The 24,560-nt window shown below is 41.9% G+C and overlaps 1 protein-coding gene across 5 annotated transcripts; it reads left to right on the plus strand.

Moving 5' to 3' along the window:
* Positions 1–928: 928 nt before the first annotated feature.
* On the plus strand, positions 929–20,173 carry LOC143286518 (uncharacterized). 5 transcript variants are annotated; one of them, XM_076594108.1, is made up of 5 exons: positions 929–1,036; positions 6,414–6,687; positions 7,952–8,078; positions 13,828–14,054; positions 18,497–20,173. In XM_076594108.1, exons 2-5 carry the CDS (start codon positions 6,582–6,584, stop codon positions 18,583–18,585), a joined length of 549 nt encoding a protein of 182 aa, XP_076450223.1. In that variant the 5' UTR covers positions 929–1,036; positions 6,414–6,581; the 3' UTR covers positions 18,586–20,173. The 5 variants fall into 5 exon arrangements, with proteins under 5 accessions (XP_076450223.1, XP_076450220.1, XP_076450224.1 ...); XM_076594105.1 differs by lacking the exon at positions 929–1,036 and adding an exon at positions 1,770–1,982 and having other exon boundaries at positions 6,195–6,687; XM_076594109.1 differs by lacking the exon at positions 929–1,036 and adding an exon at positions 1,770–1,982 and having other exon boundaries at positions 6,195–6,687; positions 13,828–13,970.
* Positions 20,174–24,560: the final 4,387 nt, after the last annotated feature.

A 24,560-nucleotide genomic window follows, 5' to 3' on the forward strand; every position in this document is an offset into this window, starting at 1 on the left:
CATAGTATTCCGCCCAGTCTCAAAACAGATAGAAAAGCGTTAAATACAATGAGATACCAATCAGGATTAATCATAATCAAAGAGAGCGACAGACAAACAGAGTGAGAAAAGAAGAAGAAAATGTGTCCTCTGTTGCACAGAAAAGAAAAGTTTCTATATAAATCAGAGAATCTGAAATAATCATATCCAACCGATCAAATATCCCCTTTGAGATATTGTCTCAAAATATAAGAAAGAACAAATGAATTTCGGTCACACACGCATGAAATATTTGATTATATATACTGAAGGGAACTAACTCTTCCATTGGATCAGCACAGTTTCTGTCCCTGTTGGAAGATGACAGTGATGAAGACGCTACCTGTCAATACAGCGTCTGTGTGGGTCTGGGTTCGATTCTCACGCTCGCCCTTTCTCCCACGTGTGACTGGAAAATCAAACTGATAGCATCTACTCAATCGGATGTGACGATAAAAAGACGTCTCGAGTGCAGCACGTAAGCCTACATGGCGCACTGAGAAAGAACCGGCCACAGTTATAAATGTATTGTGCTGCGTGGCAAAATCCAGTGGGAGAAATCCACTCTGATAGGTACACAAAAAATACATGCATGCACCCAAGGTGACAAGCGCGTTGGGTTATACGGCTGTCGGGCATAGCATATGTAGCGTATATATATATATATTTTTTTTTTTTTTTTTTTTTTTTTTAAGGGTGTGTCTGCCGGAATGCGTCCTTGAGAAACTCAGTGAAACTGAAACATTCCCTGTGCATCACAGTATGTCAAGATGCTCCTCCCATTCGACAAAAGCGTTAACTCTCTCCATACGAACGGCGAAAGAGACGACGTTAACAGCGTTTCACCCCAATTACCATCATCAAAATATTGCAAGCGGAAGGCTCTTACACTGAAGAGGTGAATGTTGACAAAGAATACCACAATTCTGACGACGGAAGCTAAAGGTTGGGTCATTCAGACACCCACTGGACACCCGAGGGGTCTGTGTAGAGGAGAAGAGAGGACTGGCCGTACTGAGTGAGTTAAAGTCAAGACAAAATATAAAAATTAGTCCCATGTTTTCCACAATATTGTCAAAGGGTGTCGACAAATGTTGTCACGATCTTGATTATTCCTTTTGCTGTTTATTCCTTTATCAACTGCACTGACACGGTTAAAGTAGTTCAGAAAGTAAACGGTATGGAATCCTCGCTTTTTCTTTCATCTTTTAACGATTTATTTATTCTTCTTTTTTGAACGAATTATTTTTAATGTGTGTGTGTGTGTGTGTGTGTGTGTGTGTGTGTGTGTGTGTGTGTGTGGTGTGTGTAGGTAGGTAGGTGCCGCATGTTAATATGAGAAAAAAAACAACAGATAAATTGGAGCTCGTGCTTGTGACTGTTTTCACTTTTCTCTCATGCAAGCACGCAGTATACATAATCGTCATTCAGAACCTCTAACCCCTCTCCTGCCCCCCCCCCCCCCTCCCCACGGCCAACCCCCCACTCCTCCCCCACCCACCTTCTCCCTTCCTCCGTTCTTACGTGCATGTTCCCACGCTTGAAATGTGTGAGGCGGGTTGCTTGCTTGTCTTTGGCAGACAGACCTGAAACAAGTCCAAAAAATATCTCCCTCGCTCTGTCTCTCTCCTCTCAGTCTCAAGCGGCAACCATACCACACAGCTAGCAACAAGACAAAATCAAGGGCACAGCCTCGCTTTCAGGCGCTGACGAAGACTTGCGGGAGCGGCAGAAAATCGTGCAGACGACAGCAAGGTCGGGAACACCAGCGATAGTAGTAAACATTGCCTTCGTCATGGCGCTAAGCGTTCAAATTATTTCACCGTTGTTCTCTGTTTCATCGTGTGCATACTAATGGACTTCAGTAGCTGTGCTTCCTTCTTCGTTTAAAATTGCTACGTGTGAAAAAAAGTGTCGGTGTTAACAACTGGAGATTTGACTGTTTCTTTTTTGGTTACGAAAAGGTAGGTACTGAAAACGAGACTAGTAGAAGCGCAGCTTACAGTTGAGCACATACAAAAGAAAAAAAAAATCAGTGAAAGTAGATCTGCCGATGTGTTACTACATTTTTTCTTTGTCAAAGCGACGGGAAGAAATGGATGTGTGTGCGTGTGTGTGTGAAATATGGGGGGTCGCGAGGTATGACTAGTGATGGAGAGAGGGAGGGAGAGTGTGAGGGTGGCACCCCCAGCACTCCGGCGGCTCCAGAGAAATCGATAGGGAGAGCCATAGTTGTGTGTTAGGAATGACCTCTGTTGGCAGTGTTCCCTCATGTCTTTGCGATGTTCTCAACTTCGTTTTGTTAGCTTTTCCCCCCCTCTCTCTCTCCAGTGATTGCGCACTTCCGATTATGATAGCCAAATGATATTATTACTGTTGTCAACATAATCATCATCGATATCATCTTCATTATTATGATAGTTGTCAGGAAATTGAAACTGATACAGAGGGTGATGAGAAGAGCGCGTTCGTGCGCGCATTTTTGTGTTTGAGAGAGAGAGAGAGACTATATGAATGAATTTGCCTGTGCGTAGGTATTTTACACACACACACACACACACACACACACACACATATATATATATATATATATGTGTGTGTGTGTGTGTGTGTGTGTGTATGTATATATATATATGGAGAAAGAGGAATTCTGAGCGAGTGTTTGCGCGTGCATGTGCACGTGCGCATATGCACGTATCTGTAGTGTTAGAGAAAGTGTGTCAACAGGACCCTAGTCATTGATCGCTGCAGCTCCCGAGAATGAACCGAGTTACGAGCCAGCCAAACTATCGACTAATAAAATGATCAATGATTGTTATTCGGGCCACGGTAGCCATAAACGTTGATCTGGTTTTTTGATTTTTTTTCTGTGAATGGTGTATTTATGGATGAGTCGAATCTTTCTCAAAGAAACACAAGCTGACTTCCTATACTGAGTGTTCTTGTTGTTGTTGTTGTTGTTTGTTTGTGTGTGTTTCTTTTGTTTTTGTTGATAGGGGTTTTTTTGTTTGTTTTTGTTTTGTTTTGAAAGGAACATGTGAAGGAATGAAAAAGTTAAATGAAATTAAGTGACTAAGACTAAACTAAACCAAAATAAAACAAATGTGTGACAATATAAAACTAGATTTTGTCTTTTATGTTCGGTTTTAAATATTCACGAGAGATGTTCAGCACATCATAATAATTTTATCTGAATAACTTTACACTACGAAAAGCCTGTCGCACTTGCACCAAAGTTAATCGAATTTCTTACCTGCCACTCCTGATTTAAGTAGGCCTGTTCTTTGGGTCAAGGTCAGACTCTTGAGTGCACAGTATAGTTAAGCGCAGTAAAAAGTGAGGAAAGCACCAGCGCTGACATTTACATGGAAGACATGACATAAAGATGTCGACATATATTCATTTAAAGCCACTTCGGTATGGCATACCCAGGAGTAAGGCAAAAAAGTATATATATATATATATATATATATATATATATATATATATATATAAAACTGCAGCTGATTCCTACAGAAATAATGATGGTGGCGATGATAAAGACTATGGATGATATCAGGACTATACCAGGACAGATCGATGTATCGGACTTACTCAAAATAGCAGCATAGCAGGGTCACATGCTATTGTTGGCCTGTGTGTGCACGTGGGAGAGAGAGGGGGCGGGGGGGTGAGGGAGGTGGGGGGGGACCGGGGGAGGAAATCCATGTGCGATGTTTGTAGATGGGGAATATTCCGAGATTTCATATTTACATTTTCGTCGTGCTTTCATCATTTATTCTCTGGGTGAGTTGTCGATTCATATATCCAGGTAATCGTTTATTCATGAACGTGATTCGTCCTCCTATCATTTATTCATGAACGTGTCTATGCTGGCCGTCGCGGAAATCAATACTGCAGGTACCCCCACCCACCCACTGGGCTCCATCCCCGCCCCTTTCTCTGGGTAGGAAAACGGTCAGTGTGAGACTGACTGATGACGTGGGGGTGATGTGATGAGATTACCCCCTGCTGTTCCCAGAGACACAGTGTCCTTTACAGAGCCGGACTTTGCCGCCAGTAATGAGTTTTGCTCCTATTTCCAGGCTATGCTCGTTTCTATCCATCCCCGTCCCCCACGAAAAACATGGCGAGAGATAGAGCGATCTTCTTGTCTAGTCGTGACGACATGCAGAGAGTCTCCCAGAGACACAGTGTCCCGACCGGACCGCCAGTAATGAGTTTAGGTCCTGTTTCCAGGCGAGGCTCGTTTCCATCCACCCCCACCCCCACCCCCACCCCCACACGAAAAGCAGCACGAGAGATAGAACAGTCTTCTTGTCTGGTCGTGAAGACATGCAGAGAGTTTCCCAGAGACAGAGTGTCCCAACCGGACCGCCAGTAATGAGTTTAGGTCCTGTTTCCAGGCGAGGCTCATTTCCATCCCCCCCCCCCCCCCACACACACACACACACGAAAAGCAGCACGAGAGATAGAACAGTCTTCTTGTCTGGTCGTGAAGACATGCAGAGAGTTTCCCAGAGACAGAGTGTCCCGACCGGACCGCCAGTAATGAATTTAGGTCCTGTTTCCAGGCGAGGCTCGTTTCCATCCACCCCCATCCCCACCCCCACACGAAAAGCAGCACGAGAGATCGAGCAGTCTTCTTGTCTGGTCGTGACGACATGCAGAGGGTCTCTCAGAGACAGAGTGTGCCGAACAGAGCTGGACCTTACTGCCAGTAATGAGTTTAGGTCCTGTCTCCATGATAGGCTCCTTTCCTTCCATCCATTCCCCGACGAAAAGCAGGGCGAGAGATAGAGCAGTCTTCTTGTCTGGTCGAGATGACATGCAGAGTCCATAAAGGCTTCCTCACTCCTTGTTGCAACTGCAAAAGTCAACATGAAAGAACAAGGACCGTGCGTCACGTCCTGTCTGCTATGGGAAATGTAGGCTGCCGACAGTGTTGCCGTGAGCTCTTGATTAATGACAAAGAAGATTTATCGATAGTCATCAGTTTCATTTTCTCAAGGAGGCATCACTGCGTTCGGACGAATTCATATACGCTACACCACATCTGCTAGGCAGATGCCTGACAGCAGCATAACCCAACGCGCTTGTCAGAGCTTGAGTGCATGTTTACATATTTGTGTACCTATCAGAGTGGATTTCTTTTTACGTAATTTTGCCAGAGGACAACACTCTCGTTGCCATGGGTTCTTCTTCAGTGCGCCAAGTGCGTGCTGCACACGGCACCTCGGTTTATCGTCTCATCCGAAAGACTAGACAGTTCGATTTTCCAGTCAAACTTGGGAGAAAGGGCAAGAGCAGGATTCGAACTCACACCTTCACGGACTCTCTGTATTGGCAGCTGACCGTCTTAAACCATTCTGCCACCTCCCTCCTGATTGTCATCAGCTTTTAATTTTGCCAGACCACAACACTCGTTGCCATGGGTTCTTTTTCAGTGCGCCAAGTGCGTGCTGCACACGAGACTTCGGTTTTTAGATAGCCATGAGCACTTAATCAGTACCAAATGAAGATTTATTGATATCCACATTCAGATTCATAGAAAGGATATTTTCCAAGTAAATGTTTCACTAAAGGGAATAAACCAAAAATTAAAGGGGGGGTGTCAGACTCCTCAAGGGTGATAGGTTCGTGTTAACTACTGTTCTAGGGGTACGGCAGCGGTCTCGGCTCCTGGGAAGGCATTCACTAAAACTGGCTCTGCGGCCTAGCTCAAGGGCTTAGTAGGTGTATTGGGTTGGAGTCGTCGCCTCTTGGGACATCATTGAATTGTCTCCGTCAGCAGCAGTTCTGAGTCTGCTCTGGATGGTGGCTATTTGGCGATTATCTCTGATACTTCGCCGCAGACTGTTGACGCAGGGGCTGCGGTATAGCGAGCCTGGATTTGGCTGTGCCAGGGGAAATTCTCCGGTCCGGTTCTGCCAGAAGTTCGAAAAAAATACAAAATATATACGAAATGAAATTTAAGTGATATGAAAACTTATCCCGCTGCAAATTTGCCCATTGCAATGTCTGTTCTGTGATAAAAGCGTAGGATATCAAATGTTCTATGCAAACGAGTTGTCAAGGAACTTTTTGTTTTAATATAAAATATAGGGTCCATACCAATGATTATTTTCATTCAAACATTTTGTGTAATGTTGTGATCGTTTATCATGTCATCATAGTCCAAGGTGTTGATGCCAGATGTTGAAAGATAGACACACACACAGGAAAGGTGTGAAATCGTGAACAGAGCTGTGTTTTGTGTACACGTGTGCCACAATGACTCAGCTGCAGTGAAGCAGTAGCACTGAGTGAGTCACGTACAAGGCTGATGAACATTACAATTTGTGTCCATTCTGCTTTTCTCAACGGACATTTCAACAATGGTGACCACGTCCTAGCTCGCCGTTTGCTCGATTCGCGGGAAAGCCTGAAGATTGACACTGGATGAACGCAAGGGGAGGTCATCTGACGCAGAGAGACGCTGGAGGAAATTGGCTGGATTGATACTGGATGAACAGAAGAGAGGTCATCTGACGTGGAGAGAGACGCTGGAGACAATTGGCTGGATGCTGTTAACAATTGCTGCTGCTGCGGTTTGTGCTCGTGGGACTAACAGAATGACTGTCTGGACATCAGCCAAGAAGGTGATGACGCTGTGGATGGTGGTATGGGGTAAGTGTGTGTGTGTGTGTGTGTGTGTGTCTGTCTGTCTCCAGTCTCTTCTCTCTGCCTTTGTCTCTTTACTGTCCCTTGTTTCTCTGTCCTCTCTCTTCCTCTCTTTCTCTTTCCCCATCTCTATTTATCACCCCCCTCTCTTTCTCTCTTGCTCTCTCTCTCCCACTCTCTCTCTCTCATCTCTCTTTTTCTTTCCCTCTTTATTCCTCTCTCTGTCTCTGTCTCTCTCACTCTCCCCTCTGTCTCTCTTTCCCTCTCCTCTGTGCACAAACACATACTTTCATACCTATTTGACAACAATATCTCTTTCGGCCTGTCTGTCTGTCTTTCTCACACGTACTACGTCAGCAAAACTGCATCATAAGCCAGTAATATAGTTGCAAAATAAATAAATGAATAATTCCATAGAATTCATTGTAGCTCTAGTCCATCGAAAGCTGTTTCGACATAAGCCAGTAATACAGTTGCAAAATGAATAAAGGAATAATTTAATAGAATTCACTGTAATTCTAGTACATCGAAAGCTATTTCGTCTATGAACAATGAAATCAATAAAGGACTATGTAAGTCTCCCTGTTTTACTCCTCTTGCACAGTTAATGTAATCAGTAAGTTTATTGTCACATCTTTTTTTCCCTTTAAGTGCATCATACAAACTCTTCACACATTTATATTTTCAATGTTTTCCGATTGTTCCATGTTGCGTCAAAATAAGGCTCAGTATTTTTTGTTGATAAAATCAAATGCCTTTTCAAAATCAATGAACGCTACATCGAGTTAACGATTTTGAATGCGCCCAAAATGAAGAAGGAAACGAAAAATTTAAGGACGGTGATGATAATGATTTTAGTGTTTATGACAGAATAGTTACTTTGCTGCACAAGACATGGATACGTGTCATTACACACACACACACACACACACACACACACACACACACAGACAGAGTGACACACACACACACGCACGCACGCACGCACGCACACACACACACACACACACACACACACACACACACACACACACAGTGAGACACACACACACGCACACACACACACACACACACACACACACACACACACACACACACACACACACAGCGAGAGACAGAGAAAAAGTTTGATGGCTGTATTTCAGGGTTAGAGGCACGTACAGCTGCACACGTAAATAAATAAATAAACTGGTAAACTTTTAGAAATCATTAGCATGACTTCAAATCAAGACATGATTTTTTTTTTTTTTTTTTTTTTTTTTTGGTCCAGCCGTGACCTACATTCCGGGTTGCGGGGGCACGGTGACCTGCAACGCGTACGACACGTGCTTACCGGCGCGGAAACAGGTCAACCTGACAGACTCCATCCGGAACGGCCACAAACAACAAGTGTGTGTGTGAGTACACACTGATGAATTTGTGTGTTGAATGTGATATTTTTTGCGTGCGAATGGACATGAATTTGTGTTTGGTTGATGTCTCAACTTTAGCAACCTAAATTCCTGGAACTAAATGCGCGGTATATTTCGTGATTTTTGCAATGCGGGTATGAAGGTTTACATAAATAGCAATGATTTGAGCTTTTTCATCCACTCTGAGTCTGTAGATTGTGGAGAAATTGCCAGAAAAACCACCGTCAAAACCCCATACTGACCTGATATCGACATGCACGTTTTCCTGTACAGCCACCAAAGTTGCAATTGCAGGAAAGCGTGTAATGTCGTTATCAGGTTCGTAAGGGTTTATGACTGGTTTTTCAGGCAATTTACCTATTTACCTACTCAGAGTGGATGACAAATGTCAAATGATTGTTATTTGTGTTATACTCCATGCCTATACCGTGTATACATCTCCAGGACTTTAGGTTGCTAAAATTGGATATTACCGATGGGTAATGTGTGTTGCGGTTCATGCATATAGCTTTCGTTCCATTGTTTGATTAGATGTGTGTTTTACTCGTTGGGCTTTTCACTGCGCAGCGCAACTGAGAATGTTTTCCATGGAAAGGCGCTATATGAATATGATTATTATTGTTAGTATCGTATCATAGTTATAATTTGTCGCACCCTTGTTGGGCGTGGAGGAAAAAGGAGTGGGGGTTACATGGACATCGTTGTTGTCGGGTATCAGGTAGACAACCATGTTCCGTGGAATCGGTGGGTGTTTTTTTGTTTGTTTGTTTGTTGTTGTTTTTTTCTCCATAAATTTCATATCAACAAGAAGAACAAACAAAATGAAATTAAATAAAAAATACAGAGCTTACGCACAGACACACACACACATACACACAGACAGACAGAGACACACACACATACAAACAGACAGAGAGACGCAGACAGACCCCCTCTCCACACACACACACACACACACACACACACACACACACACACACACACACACACACACACACACACACGCACGCACACACACACACACACACACACACACACACGCACGCACACGCACGCTCGTGTTTTACAATGGTCTGGTATTTTATCAGTTCACAAAATAGACACACACACACACACACACACACACACCCTTCCGCTCCCCACCCACCCACACAAAAGAAATGTAAATGAGGAAGGAAACAGGGAGAAAAAAACAACAAATAAGTAAATGCTTTTTTTTTTCTTTTTTTGACGACAACGTTTGTCTCTGGTTCTTTTGATGCTTATATATATATAGGTGTTTCACATGCGTTCTGTCGATCGTGCGTAACCTGTGTTGTTCTGATGTTGTCAGTTGAACTGTGTTTGGTTTATCATACCAGTGTCTGCCCTTCACGAGGGGTTAAGGCCTTATAATGAAGAAAATAATAATTATAATAATAATTATGTTCGTATTCGCTTTTGTCTCTATCTATCTCATTCCTTCAGTCTGTCTGTCTATCTGTCTGTGTCTATCCGTTTGTGTGTCTGCCTGTCTGAATCTCTCTCTCTCTCACTCTTTCACCAAGCCTTTTAGTCTCTTTCTGTCGTATGTCTCACTACCTCACTAATTCGCTCACTGATTCTCTCTCTCTCTGTCTCTGTCTCTCTCTCTCTCTCTCACCATCTCACCCTCTCTTTAAGTCTCTTTCTGTCTGTATCTATCTCTCTGTCTCACTACCTGACTAATTTGCTCACTCATTCTCTCTCTCTCTCTCTCTCTCTCTCTCTCTCTCTCTCTCTCTAAGACTTTATCCAGACAGATTCATCAACTATCTAGAATAAAACATTTCTTAAACAAGCATTGTCGGAAAAGATTTTTTCATGCTTACATAGAACCACATATAAAGTATGCTTCAACAATACGAGATTCTGCCGGTGAAAATATTCTCAAACAACTGATGAGTTTGCATTGAAGAGCGGTAAAGCTAATATTTGAAAACAATCTTCTTCATTAACTGTCTCTGACAACAAAAACTTGGGTATACTGCCATTAAAATGGAAACTCACTCATAATAAGGCGCTTTTTATGTTCAAGATAATGTCTGGTTTTGCTCCTCCATGTCTAAAACAACGATTCGTTGCAAGCACGATCCGCGACATCAACAAGATCATGGTACGGCTGCCTAGACCTGATTTATTTAAATCTAGTCTCACGTACTCTTTTGGATGTCTCTGGAAGAACGAATCTTGTCTAGTTTCAATGTTCATACAAGTCTCAATGTTTTCAATCAAAAGGTATCATGAATATCTGATGGAATACGTTGCTAATTCTATATAGAAATTAAGTATCTGATGGAAAATTTAGCTATTTCTGTCTATGAATTAAGAAATTCATGTGATGGTACTGTTCTCAAAGACGTCTTTCTCCCTCCCTCCCTCTGTGTCTCTGTTTGTCTTTATGTCTGTTTGTCTGTCTTAATTTTCTCTACATTTTTTCCGCGCATATACGTTATTCTGAAGAGTGTGTTTGCGTTTATGTGTAAAATTTCCATGTCGTCATTTCCATGATTTGTAATGAATGTGATGCTTTGATTTTTTTCTTCCTTTTTCGTTTGATGTTATGTGATGCTATTTGCAATTCATTTGTTTACTTCCCCCCCCCAATTTTCTCCTTTTGGGGGCTGGATGAAAAAAAGCATTGTTGCTTATTCGATTACTCTCAGAAATAAAATTCATTCATTCATTCTCTCTCTCTCTCTCTCTCTCTCTCTCTCTCTCTCTCTCTCTCTCTCTCTCTCTCCATCTCTCTCGCTTCCTCTCTGTCTGTCTTTCCACTGGCCCAGCAATTCATGAATTCTCTCTGTCTGTCTGTCTGTCTGCCTCTAAATCTCTTTCTGTCTGTAACTCCCTGTCTCACTAATTCGCTCACTCATTCTCTTTCTCTCTGTCTCTCTCTCTCTCTCTCTCTCTCTCTCTCTCTCTCTCTCACACACACACTCTCTCTCTCTCTCTCTCTCTCTCTTTATCTGTCTCTGTCTCTGTCTCTTTCTCCCCTCTGTTCCTCTGCCCTCACACCCTCAGGGCTTCCTTCGAAATCATTATTAGGGATCAGGTGGACATCAGTAACGACCGGAAATTATTGCTTTGGCGATGTGTGTGTTTACGTCTGAAGTCTGGCTGTCTCTGTCTGTCTGTTCATCTGTCTATGTGTGTCTATGCTTTCTCTGTCTCCCTTTCCCCATCTCTCCCTCCTTCCCTGGAGGTATATTATATATGTATATGTATTTATAGATAGATAGATAGACATGTGTGTGTGAGTGAGTGAGTGAGTGTGTGTGTGTGTGTGTGTGTGTGTGTGTGTGTGTGTCCGCGTCCGCGTCCGCGCGCGTGTGTATATGTGCGTGTTGTTCTTGTTCTTGTTCTTTTTTATGTATGGTTTCCATATGCAGATGAAGCTTAAACTAAGAACATCAATATCAACTTACCACTCTTGGAATGTTAAGTATTATATTGACCTGATGCTAATTTACCGAGTTGTCATTCGAATGTTGTGTTTGTATGCTGATACATTTACGTTTGCCCTTGTGTGTGTACTTATGCAGACACTTGTTAATTGTATGCTTGTTCATGCATGTATTTATTCATTTATTTAGACCGATTTCATCCCCGCTGTTTTAGCATCCATTACTTGTTTTCTGGTGTCTGGCTGCTAAGTGTGTTTGTGTCAACGTTTGACTGTCGTTTACCCGCCATTAAGGCACCCTTACCTCATCTTCTGAGAACGTTCTATGATGGTGAGTCTCCAAACCCTTCTGCATTTGTCTTCAAGAAAGCACTGAGGGCCCAGTAGATGTGTATGCATAATACTGATCTTGAAATCGGACAGTTGATTTCCACCCTTAGCGCACTACCAGGTGGTGCATCCGTGATTCGAACCCAGGACTCTCAGATTGACAGTGCTATATTCTATCGACGTAGCTCAAACTCAGCGTGCTTTTGTGTGTGTGTGTGTGTGTGTGTGTGTGTGCTGTCCCATCATCTGCACCGTTTCAGTGGTATTACTCCCACGCCGCTCATTTAAATTCCCCCATACACGGCCACACCCAGGTTCGTCCGTCGCAGTTCCAGCGTCGGCAGTCCACAGGGAACCATCGTTGTTAGGTCGCCAGGAGGCCACACACCAGAGGAGACCCTGCACTGCTGCTGAGTCACTTTGGTGGTGTTCAGTGGTGCCTGTTCTGATTTAACGTACTTAGGACACCACCTACTAAGCCCCCAACTAACGACAATAATGGCTTAGTCGCGGAGACAGGCGTGCTATATCTTATTTTCAGTTTTTGCAATTTTTTGTTGTTGAAAACCTACGTCTTTGAAGTAATGTAGAAAAAGACTAAAGAACATCGCCGCGCCATTGCATTGTTCTTATTGTGTACTTATCGTCTCAGTTGTTTTCTTGTGCGTGTGTGTATGTGTTTGTGTCAAAGTCAAAGTCAAAGTCAAAATGTTTATTTCAAGATTGTAACTGAATAAAAAGAAAGGGCTTTTTTTTACATCAAGCCACCTGAAAAAAAGGAGGAAGTAGATATTAAGAAGATTAAATACATACTCAAATATAAATGCATACATGCAAGAATAATGAGATAATGAAATACACAGTATGCACAGTATGTGTATGTGTGCGCACGCTTGCGTGTGTGATTGTGTGTGTGAATTGAAATATACAGAATGTGTATGTGTGCGCACGCGCGCGTGTGTGATTGTGTGTGTGAGAATGTCTGTGTGTCTGTGTATATCTATATACGTGTGTGTGTCTGTGTGTGTGCGTGTATGTGTGTGTGTGCAGAGAGAAAGAGTATGTTTGTGTGTGTGTGTTGTGTGTGTGTGTGTGTGCGAGTCAGGGAGAGACAGAGTGTGTGTGTGAGTGAGTTAGAAGAAGAGAGAGACAAAGAGAGAGAGAGTGTGTGTATGTGTGAGAATGTGTGTGTGTGTGTGTGTGTGTGTGTGTGTTTACCCACATTTGTAAAGCTCCTACAGCCCTGTTTAGAAAATAGGCGCTATATAAATTCTTCTTCTCCTTTTTCTTCTTCTTCGTTTTCGTTTTCGTCTTCTTCTTAGTAGTAGTACTGTTGGTCCAGGTAGTTGTTGTCGTTGTTGAAGTTGTAGAAGCAGAAGTAGTAGTAATAGTAACGGTGGTGGTGGTGGGGGCAGTAGTACTATTGTCGTGACTTTGACTGGCTCATTGACGGTCGAACCACCCATCCACTTGTGGTACGGTACACAACCAACCCATCTGTTGCAGTTTCAGTTTCAGTTTCAGTAGCTCAAGGAGGCGTCACTGCGTTCGGACAAATCCATATACGCTACACCACATCTGCCAAGCAGATGCCTGACCAGCAGCGTAACCCAACGAGCTTAGTCAGGCCTTGAGAAAAAAAAAATAATAAAAATAAAATAATAATAATAGATAAATACATAAAAAAGAACTACTACTAATAATAATAATAATATGTATAAGGCGCAAAAACTTGATGAAGTCAACTACAGGCGTACAAAAAAAAAGAAAGAAAAAAAAAGAATAAATACATAAATATATAAATAACTAACTTACTAATAATAATATAAAAAATAATAATAAATAAATAAATAGATAAATGAATAAATAAATAATAATAATAATAAATAAAATAGATAAATAAATAAATTAAATAAATAAATAACAAAAGACAACAATGATGATAAATAAGCAAATAAATGTAAAAAAAATCTGTTGCAGCATCGTGTCGGCGGCGATGAGGTGCCTGGAGGAGGCGAGGAGGGACTGTGACGACGCCGGCTATGAGAACCTGCCGGACTTCATCGTCCAGGGCCTGGAGGAGAAGAGAAAGAACATGACCAGCTACATAGCCACGTACTGTGGTGAGAACACTACTCCTACTACTCCTACTACTACTACTACTACCTCTTCCTACTCTTCCGGTCCCGTGCAGCAGGTCGGAAAAGGTATCAGTTGTTGTTATTGTTTAGAGTTCTACCCGGAGCCTGTGTTCTGCCTTGAGAAATAAACATTCATTGTGAACTGTCAGGGATTTGGTGTGTGTGGGGTGGGGTGTCTGTTCTGGTCATCAACTGCCACATGGTATCGAGATTTCCCTCTTCTTTCTTGCTTTTTTCTCCCTGGGTTTTTTTGTTTTGTTTTTCTTTCTTCAATAGATCATTCCTAGCAAAACAACATACACTAACTTTGAATGGGGAATAGAGCATTTTTGATCAATCATGGTAGATGCTAATATATATATATTTTTTATATATATCAAAATATAGCGCTATTGAGATGGAACTCGGAAAGGAACTTTCGTCACTTGTGTGAATGTGTGTGTGTATGGTGGGGGGAGAGAGAGAGAGAGAGAGCCGAAAGTCCCGCAAGTTTGCTTTGTTTATCACGAACACTCACTTTAAAAAAAATAATATATGTGGGTATTTATGCATATATAGATGCACATAAGCATTTTCGTGGAATGGAAAATCCTGGAATTTGTTAATTTTTGTTTTCCCCTACACAAAATGGAAAAAAAAAGTATAAATAGAACTCTTTTTTTTTTAAATAAAAAGAACAGAGGGGAAGAACAAAATTACGAAGAAGTCAACAATAACCAAACAATACACAAAGACAGTGGCAGTTGATGTGACCACCCCCCCGAACACCCCCCCTCCCCGCCCCTTCCCCCCGAAAGCGGAGTATGGCTGCCTACATGACGGGATAAAAAACGGTCATACACGTAAAAGCCCACTCGTGTACATACGAGTGAACGCGGGAGTTGCAGCCCACGAACGCAGAAGAAGAAGATGTGATCCCCCACCCTCCCCTTCTCTCCTCCTCCTCGTCCAGCCCTGACAGTTCATAATATCTATTATTATTCATCACCAACTAACTGTTCAAGGGGTAAGGGGGGGGGGGGGATGTTCATGATGAAACATCTCCATCACTCCTCCTCACCCCCTCACTTTCTCACCACCTTTGTTTTGTTTTTTTTCTTTTCACCTGCTGTTTTGGGGACCATTTCCATCCACTTCCGCATGCTTTCATCCCGATTCGCCTATCACTAAAGTTGATAAATTCAGTTCGCCTAGCCCCATTTCGCCTAGTCCCGATTTGCCTGAAACTAAAAAGTTTGTGTTCTCAGTTCGTCCAGATCCATTTCGCCTCTTCCCGATTTGCCTGTTACTAAAGTTCCTGTTCAGTTCGCCTTGTCCCATTTCGCCTCTTCCCGATTGACCTATAAGTAAAAAATGGTGTTCTCAATTCGCCAAGTCCCATTTCGCCTAATCCCAGTTCGTCTATCACTGAAGTTAGCGTTCTCAGTTCGCCGTGCCCCAGTTTGCCTTTAACTGAAGTTGGTGTTCTCAATTCGTTTTGCCTTGCCCCAGTTTGCCTATAACTAAAATTGGTGTTCTCAGTTCGCCTAGTCCCAGTTTGCCTGTAACTGAAGTTGGTGTTTTCAGTTCGCCTAGTCCCAGTTTGCCTATAACTAAAGTTGGTGTCCTCAGTTTGCCCAGTCCCATTTCGCCTATAACTAATGTTGGTGTTCTCAGTTCGCCTTGTCCCAGTTCGCCTATAACTAAAGTTGGTGTTCTCAGTTCGTCCCTTCCTGATCAGTTTGCCTTTGAATCCCGATTCGTCTATTTCCGGTTTGTCAGTGCATGTGTGTGTGTGTGTGTGTCTGTGTTTGAGGGTGTGTGTGTGTGTGTGTGTGTGTGTGTAAAAAAAGAAACAATAATCTTCTTTTCTTCATTCGCTTGTGTGTATGTGAGTGTGTGTGTGTGCATGTTTGTGTTAGAGAGAGAGAGAGAGAGAGAGAGAGGAAGAAAGATGATAGATACGTACACACAGAGAGACGAGAGAAAGAGAGAGAGAGAGAGAGACGAGGCGAAACGGCAAAGAAGTCAAACTCTCAAGAAGGCCATTGAGAGTTGCGGCACGATCACAGGGTAGGCGAACTGGAAATGGGCGAATCGGACCTGCTCCTAGCACTTCACGTTTGTCACAGCGGCTCTGCCAGTGCACAGCAGCACGGACACCAACACTTGACACCGCTTCTGACTTGCTGCATGCTAGAGAACAATAATTATTCAGCGTGCTGCGTCTTTTTCTTTCTTTTTAATTTTTTTTAATTTTTATTATTATTTTTTTTTTGTTAATGTCTGTTCGGTTTTCCCCAGAAATATAACACGAATCTATTATGTCGCGCGCGCGCGCGCAATATGCTGTCTTAGAGAGAGAGATGGGGGGGTGGGGGGGGGGGGGGGGTGGAGGGGGGGATATTTCATTGATAGCTAGGTGAGAGAGAGATCAACAGCTAGGTGTGTGAAGGAGAGAGAGAGATTTCAATAGCAGCGAGATGGCTCTTTCAAACTTGATCCCTTTTTTTTTCTTTGTGTGCTGCTTTAAGAGTGCAGTCGATGAATATGGCTGTACATTTTCAAGGCATGGTATTCATTTCAGACTTTCACACACACACACACACAAGCCTTCATTATCAAACAAACCTTTTTGCTTAGAAGCTGCAATAGCCAGTGCATGACAAAGTAACTTGCGTGTGTCAAGAGGCCTTCACCAAAGCACTTTTTTCATGCCTTTCTTGCATTTTCCCACACAATCCAAAGAAATCATTAAGTGGTGTTATGATCATTTCACCTAGTAGTAGTAGTAGTAGAAGTTGTTGTTGTTGTTGTTGTATCATTGTCATAAATGTTGTTGTTGTCGTCATCATCACACAGTAAATCTTTTTAAGAGGTGGGGGAGGAGGGGGACCTTTTTAACACACAGGGGGACAGATGAGGAGGCAGAAAGGAAGAGATGAAGCAACAGAATGTGTTATAACAAAGAAAACAAGAAAGGCAAAGCCTTCAAGACTCACTTGTGATACACTTTTAAAAAAAATCCAAGCTTTTTATGTATTGAGTATAATGCATTTACTGTTATATTTATATTTTTTGTATTCTCTAAACTTGGCACTTTGATCTGATATTCGACCCAACAAAAGATCTGTCATTAATATCATTTTTTGTTCAAACAGGAACTTCTTTTGCTAAACGTGGAAGTTTTATTTATTGCAAACGTTTTGGTGTAGGAAGTAAAACAAGGGAAATTACTCTGCTGGGGAACTTAGTTTGCTTTAAACTGATCTTTCTCATCTTAAACATTACATTTTGAAATTATACTCAATACATAAAAAGCTTGCATTTTTTTTAAAAAAGTGCATCACAAGTGAGTCTTGAAGGCCTTGCCTCTCTTGTTTCAAAATGTAATGTTTAAGATGAGAAAGATCAGTTTAAAGCAAATTAACTCCACTAGCATTACATAGTAATTTCCCTTTTTTTCTATCTGCACCAAAACGTTTGCAAAATAAATAAAGCTTCCATGCTTAGCAAAATAAGTTCCTGTTTGAGCCAAAAATGATAATAATGACTGCTCTAGCTGTTGGGTCAGAATATCAGATCAAAGTGCCAAGTTTAGAGAATACAAAAAATATAAATATAACAGTAAATGCAGTTTGCATATAATTAGGCTTCATTCTTTATTTTTTTTTGTGCCCATCCCAGAAGCGCAATATTGTTTTAAACAAGATGACTGGAAAAAACTGAATTTTTCCTATTTTTATGCCAAATTTGGTGTCAACTGACAAAGTAGTTGCAGAGAAAATGTCAATGTTAAAGTTTACCACGGACACACAGCCACACACACAGACAGACAACCGAACACCGGGTTAAAACATAGACTCACTTTGTTTACACAAGTGAGTCAAAAACCCCTGTATAATCCAGATGATGGGTGGGGATGGGGTTAGTGGGGGATGTGAGGGCCCAGCACAATCTCCGGAGGTCGTGAAATTTATTCATCAATGACAGATACCCTCCCCTGCTCAGCAAACAACAAAAGAGACCAGGAGGCCTGTCGGATTAAGTAGACAAGATAAGACAAAACGTGCATATTAGTGATTATTAATTATTGATTTTCAAGAGACCTCCTGGGGTTACATGAAACGGTTACGTGTTTCCTGTAACTATAATAGCCAACATGTTGTCACAATCAGTTACAATGGCCACGTCAAATGATCTGATGATTGAGAGAGAAATCTGGAGGGAAAACAACAGTTGCATCATCAGCAGCAGCAGCAGCAACAACAACACCATTAGCAATGCATGTGGATAGAGGTGCACCTCGTGGAGATGAATCAGAATGCATTTATTTATGGTTAATATCAAATACAAAATGCAATACAATTCAGTACAGTACAATACAATTCATCCAACTGAAAATTGATAGCTGCATCACTTGAGTCACCGTTGTTATGAGATCACTCTTACGATGTAATTACATCACGAATCAAACACCGTCGTGATGACGTCATTTCCTTAATCACGTCATTGATACTGTGTGACAGGGACCAATGGCGGTGACGTCAGAGGCGTGAGCGTGACGGCTACGGTTGGGTGGGCACTGCTGCTGTCTGCGTTCCTGTCTCGGCAGTGAACCATGTCGCCTTGTTCTTCTCAGGAATTCCTAGCCGTTTGGGACCCGTCATTTTTTTTTTTTTTTTTTTAATCTTCTCTTTTTTCTTTTTTTTCTCGGCCTTTCTCTGATACTTTTTTTATTATCATATTCAGTCGGTGTTAATTGTATATTTCGATGTTATATTTGTTTCCTTTTGTTATTTCTTTTCCAAAAAAAACTGTTTTTTATTGTTCTTTTTTGTTCGTTTTGTTGTTGTTGTTGCCATTTTCAGTGTGCATTATTTCGTATTTCGTGTTTGGTAGTCGTGTTTTGATTGATCTTGTCGTGTTTAATCTTGTTTGTTTTGTTGGTTTCATAAGTCTTTTTGTTTGGTTTTATGCTCTGTGATTTCGTTTTCATTCAGTGTGCAATTGTGTTGTTGTTTTTATTCATGGTATATATATTTTTTTCTTGTTTGCTTATTTAGTTATTTTATTTATGTGGGAAAAAAATATGTAGGAAAGTAACATCTCCCACGCCCATTCTTTTTCATAATAAAAAGAAAAAGCTGAAAGATTTGTCTGCAAGACTTTATCAACGCGAAAGTGTATTCTACATATCTTACAGCTCCGACTGAGCCGAAATAGTAATACTCGATAGAAGATAACATCGGAGGAGGAAGAAGAGAATGATATTAAAAAAAAAAAAAACATTAAAAAAAAACCCACACTTACATGCAACTTACATCTGAAAGTGGGACATTTGTGTGTTGTTTTTAATTTAAAAAAAAAAATAATGATAGGAAACGTGAGTAAGCAATAAATGAAGGAATATCCAGCCGTGCCAAAAATGACAAACTCAGTCTTTGATATCAGTATTATGTACCACAGCAAGATCTCTGACTGCACAGAAAGAAAATGTATACATTTATATTCATGTAATTACCTTTCAAGGTTCAAAGAAAGGGATGGCACAGTTTGTAAATATGGATATCGATTTTCCCTTGTAAAATCAACGACATCTTTAGGGAAAAGTGTTCTATAAACCAGGAAATGAAATTCTTCCATTTTTAACTAGGCCTATAGGATGTAGATAGAAACGTATTATTGATCTTTCCCATTCAGTACATACAGTATCAAGTGAACACTCCACTCTGATTTATTGATTTTTTTCCACTCACCTTATGCTTTCTATTTCTCTTCTCAGCAGAGAAGACCCACTTCTCTTTTTTTTCTTTTTTGAAATTGAATACCTGTCTTGTGTGGTGGTGGTTTTTATCAGCTTTATCTTTGGCCTTGTGTTACTTCAGTTTTGAACTCGTGCGTCTTTTGCTGTTAACTGAGAAAGCGATCCACATTTGCTGCCAGATAGATTGAGGGGAGAATATTCGTTTGCATTACATAGTGTTGTTCCAGCAGATCTCATAATCAAAAACTTGGAGCAACAAGGAATTTGCCATGTGGATGGCAACATACTGTTTGACGTTTATGTCAATATCCGTTGAATTTGTACTCCCTTCGCGTGTATTCGAGTGCAGAAGGATATTTACAAATATACAATGATGAATACTGAAGACTGGTTTACGGTTCTTACACAGGTAGATAAAGTCACTGTTCGAACGCACGGTATTTTTGTAGCACGATAAACATCCAGTAAGTTATGCCAGATTTCATTTCGTTATCATGAAAACGTGAACATAACCGAAAGCTATATATGGACGTCTAAAGTATAGAAAGAGAACGGCCATACATGTGCAAACCTTCTCAAAATACCAGTGACGAGAAACATGCAGCCAATTAATACAGAAGAGAAAAAAGAGTCATCCTCTTAAGTTTAGTCTTTGTTTAAATTTGAGAAGATGACTTTTTTTTCTTTCTTTTTTTTTCAACAAGTTTGAGTCTTTGTTTCGACGGGCGCAGTAGCCGAGTGGTTAAAGCGTTGGAGTTTCAATCTCAGAGTCCCGGGTTCGAATCTCGGTGGCAGCACCTGGTGGGTAAAGAATGGAGATTTTTCCGATCTCCCAGGTCAACATATGTGCAGACCTGCTAGTGCCTGAACCTCCTTCGTGTGTATACGCAAGCAGAAGATCAAATACGCACGTTAAAAATCCTGTAATCCATATCAGCGTTCGGTGGGTTATGGAAGCAAGAACATACCCAGCATGCACACCCCCGAAAAACGGAGTATGGCTGCCTAAATGGCGGGTTAAAAGCGGTCATTCACGTAAAAGCCCACTCGTGAACATACGAGTGAACGTGGGAGTTGCAGTCCGCGAACGAAGAAGAAGAGAAGAAGTATGTCTTTGTGTTTTAAGTTGTTTGTTTGTTGTTTTTTTAATTTCACACACACACACGCACACACACTTTCTTTCAGATTCTTTTTATCTTAATTCTTTCTTTATATCTCATCTGTTGTTTTATCTATTATTTTTTTGTTGTCATCGTTTGTATCAGTAACGATTGCCTTCTACCCTTTTTTTAGTTGTGCTCACTTGTTATTTTGTTATCCGTTTTGTTGTGATTGATTAGGCCTGTTATTGAAGGCTATCAGAACAAGTCAGTAAACTGCATCAGCTGTATGACTGGCAGTAAAGTTTGTGAAAGTTCTCTAACACAGCTGTGCACTTTTAGGACATGCTTTGTTGTTTTGTTTTAGTCCTATTGCTTATTAGCATTTGTACTTCGTACTTCTTTGTTCGTTTATGTGGGTGGTAATTTGGTGCTGAAGTTGTGAAGTGATTATGACTTCATTCCTTTGTTATTTTCCCCATTTGTTTGTTATGAGCATTCATTTCTGATTGGATGTGTTTGTTTCTGGATTTTCTGCCTCATGCTGGTTTGAATAATTTTTTTTTCTTTGCAGTTTGGGTCAACATATGTACTAAGACTATTGGAGCTTACTTGTATGTCTCTTGTTTATCACTGTCTTTCTCCCTGTCACTCTTCCTCTGTTTGCCTCTCTATGTGACTCTGCCTGTCTGTCTGTCTGTCTATTTATCTCTGTCTCTGTCTGACTGTCTGTCTCTATTTTCTTACATAGAGGGCCGGATGTAAACAGGCACACAATGCTTATTCCATTACCCTCTTGAAATAGAATTTCGTTCGTTCGTTCTCTTTCTCTCTGTCTCTGTCTGTCTGTCTGTCTGTCTTTCTGTCTGTCTGTCTCTCTCTCTCTGTCTCTCTCTCTCTGTCTCTCTCTCTCTCTCTCACCTCCTCTCCCTCCTCCTCTCTGTGTTAATAAAAGTACGTTTCTCGACACGACCGAATTATTGCCGGCAAGAAAGCCTTCAGTCAGACGTTCCGACATGCATAGTCGTGCTGAACCCACGTTTCCTTCAGTCCGTCGATTAAGGAGCAGTTTGGGTCAACAGAGGACTTTCACCGACACCACCACTCCGTGGCATAATATTTATTCTCCCCCCCCCCCCCCCACCTCCCCCGTCTTGGAGCTTTAAAACATCTGTGTATATAGCATCCCAAATCCCTTTCATCGTCATTGTTCTCATCGCTGTTGAAATTAACATACCCAGTGTTTGTAAATGCCATGCGTTCTGTACTTGGCATTAGATGTTTACTGACTAAATCCAGTGCTGTGCTGAGTCGTTTTCGTTTTCTTTTCTTTCTTCTTCTTTTTTTCTGGACCCACACAATACTTTGCCTGCTTCGTCAGCTTATCTGCTCAGCCTCTTGAGCTTGGACACTCGTTACCTTGTCGACCTGATCTGTTTGGACACTGATGTATCGCTAGAATTCCAACCAGTGAGTTGGTCATGTGTCCACATCTCGGTGTAACAGCCTCTTAACTACCCCTTGCTGAGTTTTAACCCGGCCGGGTCATTCTGGGATGCTCAAAATCGACACCCCCCACACCCTCGCCCCTCTGTCTAGTTGGAAATGCACCCCCATTTCCACGGGTTTAATCAAGATTTTGAAAGGGAGGGTGGTCGTTCTGGGCTAGCCTTTACTGACGCCCTCCCCTCCTCACAATTGTAACTTTACGGAAGCAAATGTGGTAGGGGTGGGGTACTACTTTGTTAGCCTGTTCTGTTTGGAACGTGGCCGAATGTATCCCTGGTGGTCATTTCAAGCTTGCCTGGAATGACTTCCATGTCCATTGTGAGGAGAAGAGGGAGGTGGAGGATAAAATCCAAACAAGGGGGTCACTTCTGACTTGTGGAAGTTTACTCCCGGGGGGAGGAGGGGTTCGGGTAGGGGGGTCATTCCAGGCTAGTCTCTTTAGAGAACGGGTTTAGTCTGGACTGGCCAGATTTGACCCCCGGTGTAAAAACCAACAGGGGTACGAACAGGCCGTTACACCGACACTTGGCAGAAGCCTTTTGTTTTGGAAGATGGGTGTGGGTTCTGTAAGCATTCCAGCTGTAAATTTCTTGGACGACACAGAAACTTGACGAGAGAAAAAAAGTTACGAGTATACAATTTTTTGTTTCTACTTGCTTAAGATTTCGTGGTGTGTGTTTGAAGCTAGTTCCCAGCTTGGTCAGTCCTGTTGTGTGCTCCCGACATATTTCACTAGTTTCCTGAACGCACTCACCAGTGTTATGATACCGGTGCGTTGTTCCCTTGTTTGTGTGTATTCTCGTCTCTTTTACATACTCTTCTTTTTCTCCCGCCCCCCCCCCCTACCCCCACCCCCACCCCCCCGGCTCCCCCAGGCCCCCCCAACCCCCACTCCCTTTTTTTTTGTTTTTGTTTTTGTTTCTATTCCATACTCCCATCTGAAAGTGTATTTCACACCGCAGAGTTAAACAACTTTATCACAGAAATGATGAGGCTTATCTGAAACGTTAACTCATCGCGGTCACTATCAATCTCGCATCAGACTTGCCTCACTGCGAGACTCAAGAACAGCCCCTCCTCCCCACCCTCCACCATCACCACCACCACCCCTCATGGGAGATGTCGGTTATTTCGCCTGAGACATTATATCATCGCAGAGATTAGCTGCCTCGTAGGAGACCGTGTCTTACCGTATTTGTCCATCTCTCAGAGACAAAATATCACCGCAGAGATTAATTGACTGAGACATTATGTCAATGCAGAGATGAATAATCATGTTTGAAACATATCTCACCGCAAAGACGAGTTATCTCGTGTGAGACATTATGGTCAACCCCGGTATAACACTAACAGTCTCGTCTGAATTCCATATCTTGATTTTTTTTCTTGTTTATTTATTTATTTGTCCACACCGTTGTTAGTGGTAGTGAGTGGAATCATTGACACTTATATGTCTTCTGTTCTCTGTCAGAGACGAAGCTGTACGTGCTTTTCAAACACGGAGCCTATTGTACAACAGGCTGCCTACCTGGGCATAGCCGACTGTGGGCTGTCATTGGGCGCTCATCATTCGTTTTCTGTGTCATTCAATCAGCAGGCTTCATACTTCAGTCATACACACACATACGCACGCACGCACAGGTATGTATGAAATGTTTCCTACGAGGTAGTCCAGGTGATGTTCACAGCATCCACGCAGTTCCTTCTGATGATGCTGAAGGCTGCACGTATTTATCTGGGCTGTGTTGGGGACTCAGAAATTTTTGCGTTTCGTTTTGTTTATGCTGCGTTATCATGTTTCTCCATACACTTCACTATACTTGGCAACTTGAATATATTATATGCTGAGATAAAGGCACGGGGTCCGTTGATCAATGTACTGTCTTTTAGCTAACCTGATAAGAAGAGTTATGCTTACTACTTACTCCAGTCGGTCTCAGTGCCGTTTGAACTTTTCCGGGCTCGAACTTTTTAGTATTATTATCATTATTATTATTATAGATTAGCCCGCCCTCGAAGATATTTTAGCCACGATAATGATGGGAAAAAACCAATAATGTTGTGCCCAGGTAAGAGGATAAAAAAGCATTCTGGAAATGTCCGTTTATTCCACCTACTCCCGCAGTTTTGGTCGGTGTCCTCGATTATACGCTAGTCACAGACTTGAATTGCACACACTTTCCTTTAGAGGGGAGGTAATTCGACTAAAGTTCAATG

This window comes from Babylonia areolata, chromosome 10, assembly GCF_041734735.1.
Source record: "Babylonia areolata isolate BAREFJ2019XMU chromosome 10, ASM4173473v1, whole genome shotgun sequence".
Classification (NCBI taxonomy): Eukaryota; Metazoa; Mollusca; class Gastropoda; order Neogastropoda; family Buccinidae; genus Babylonia; species Babylonia areolata.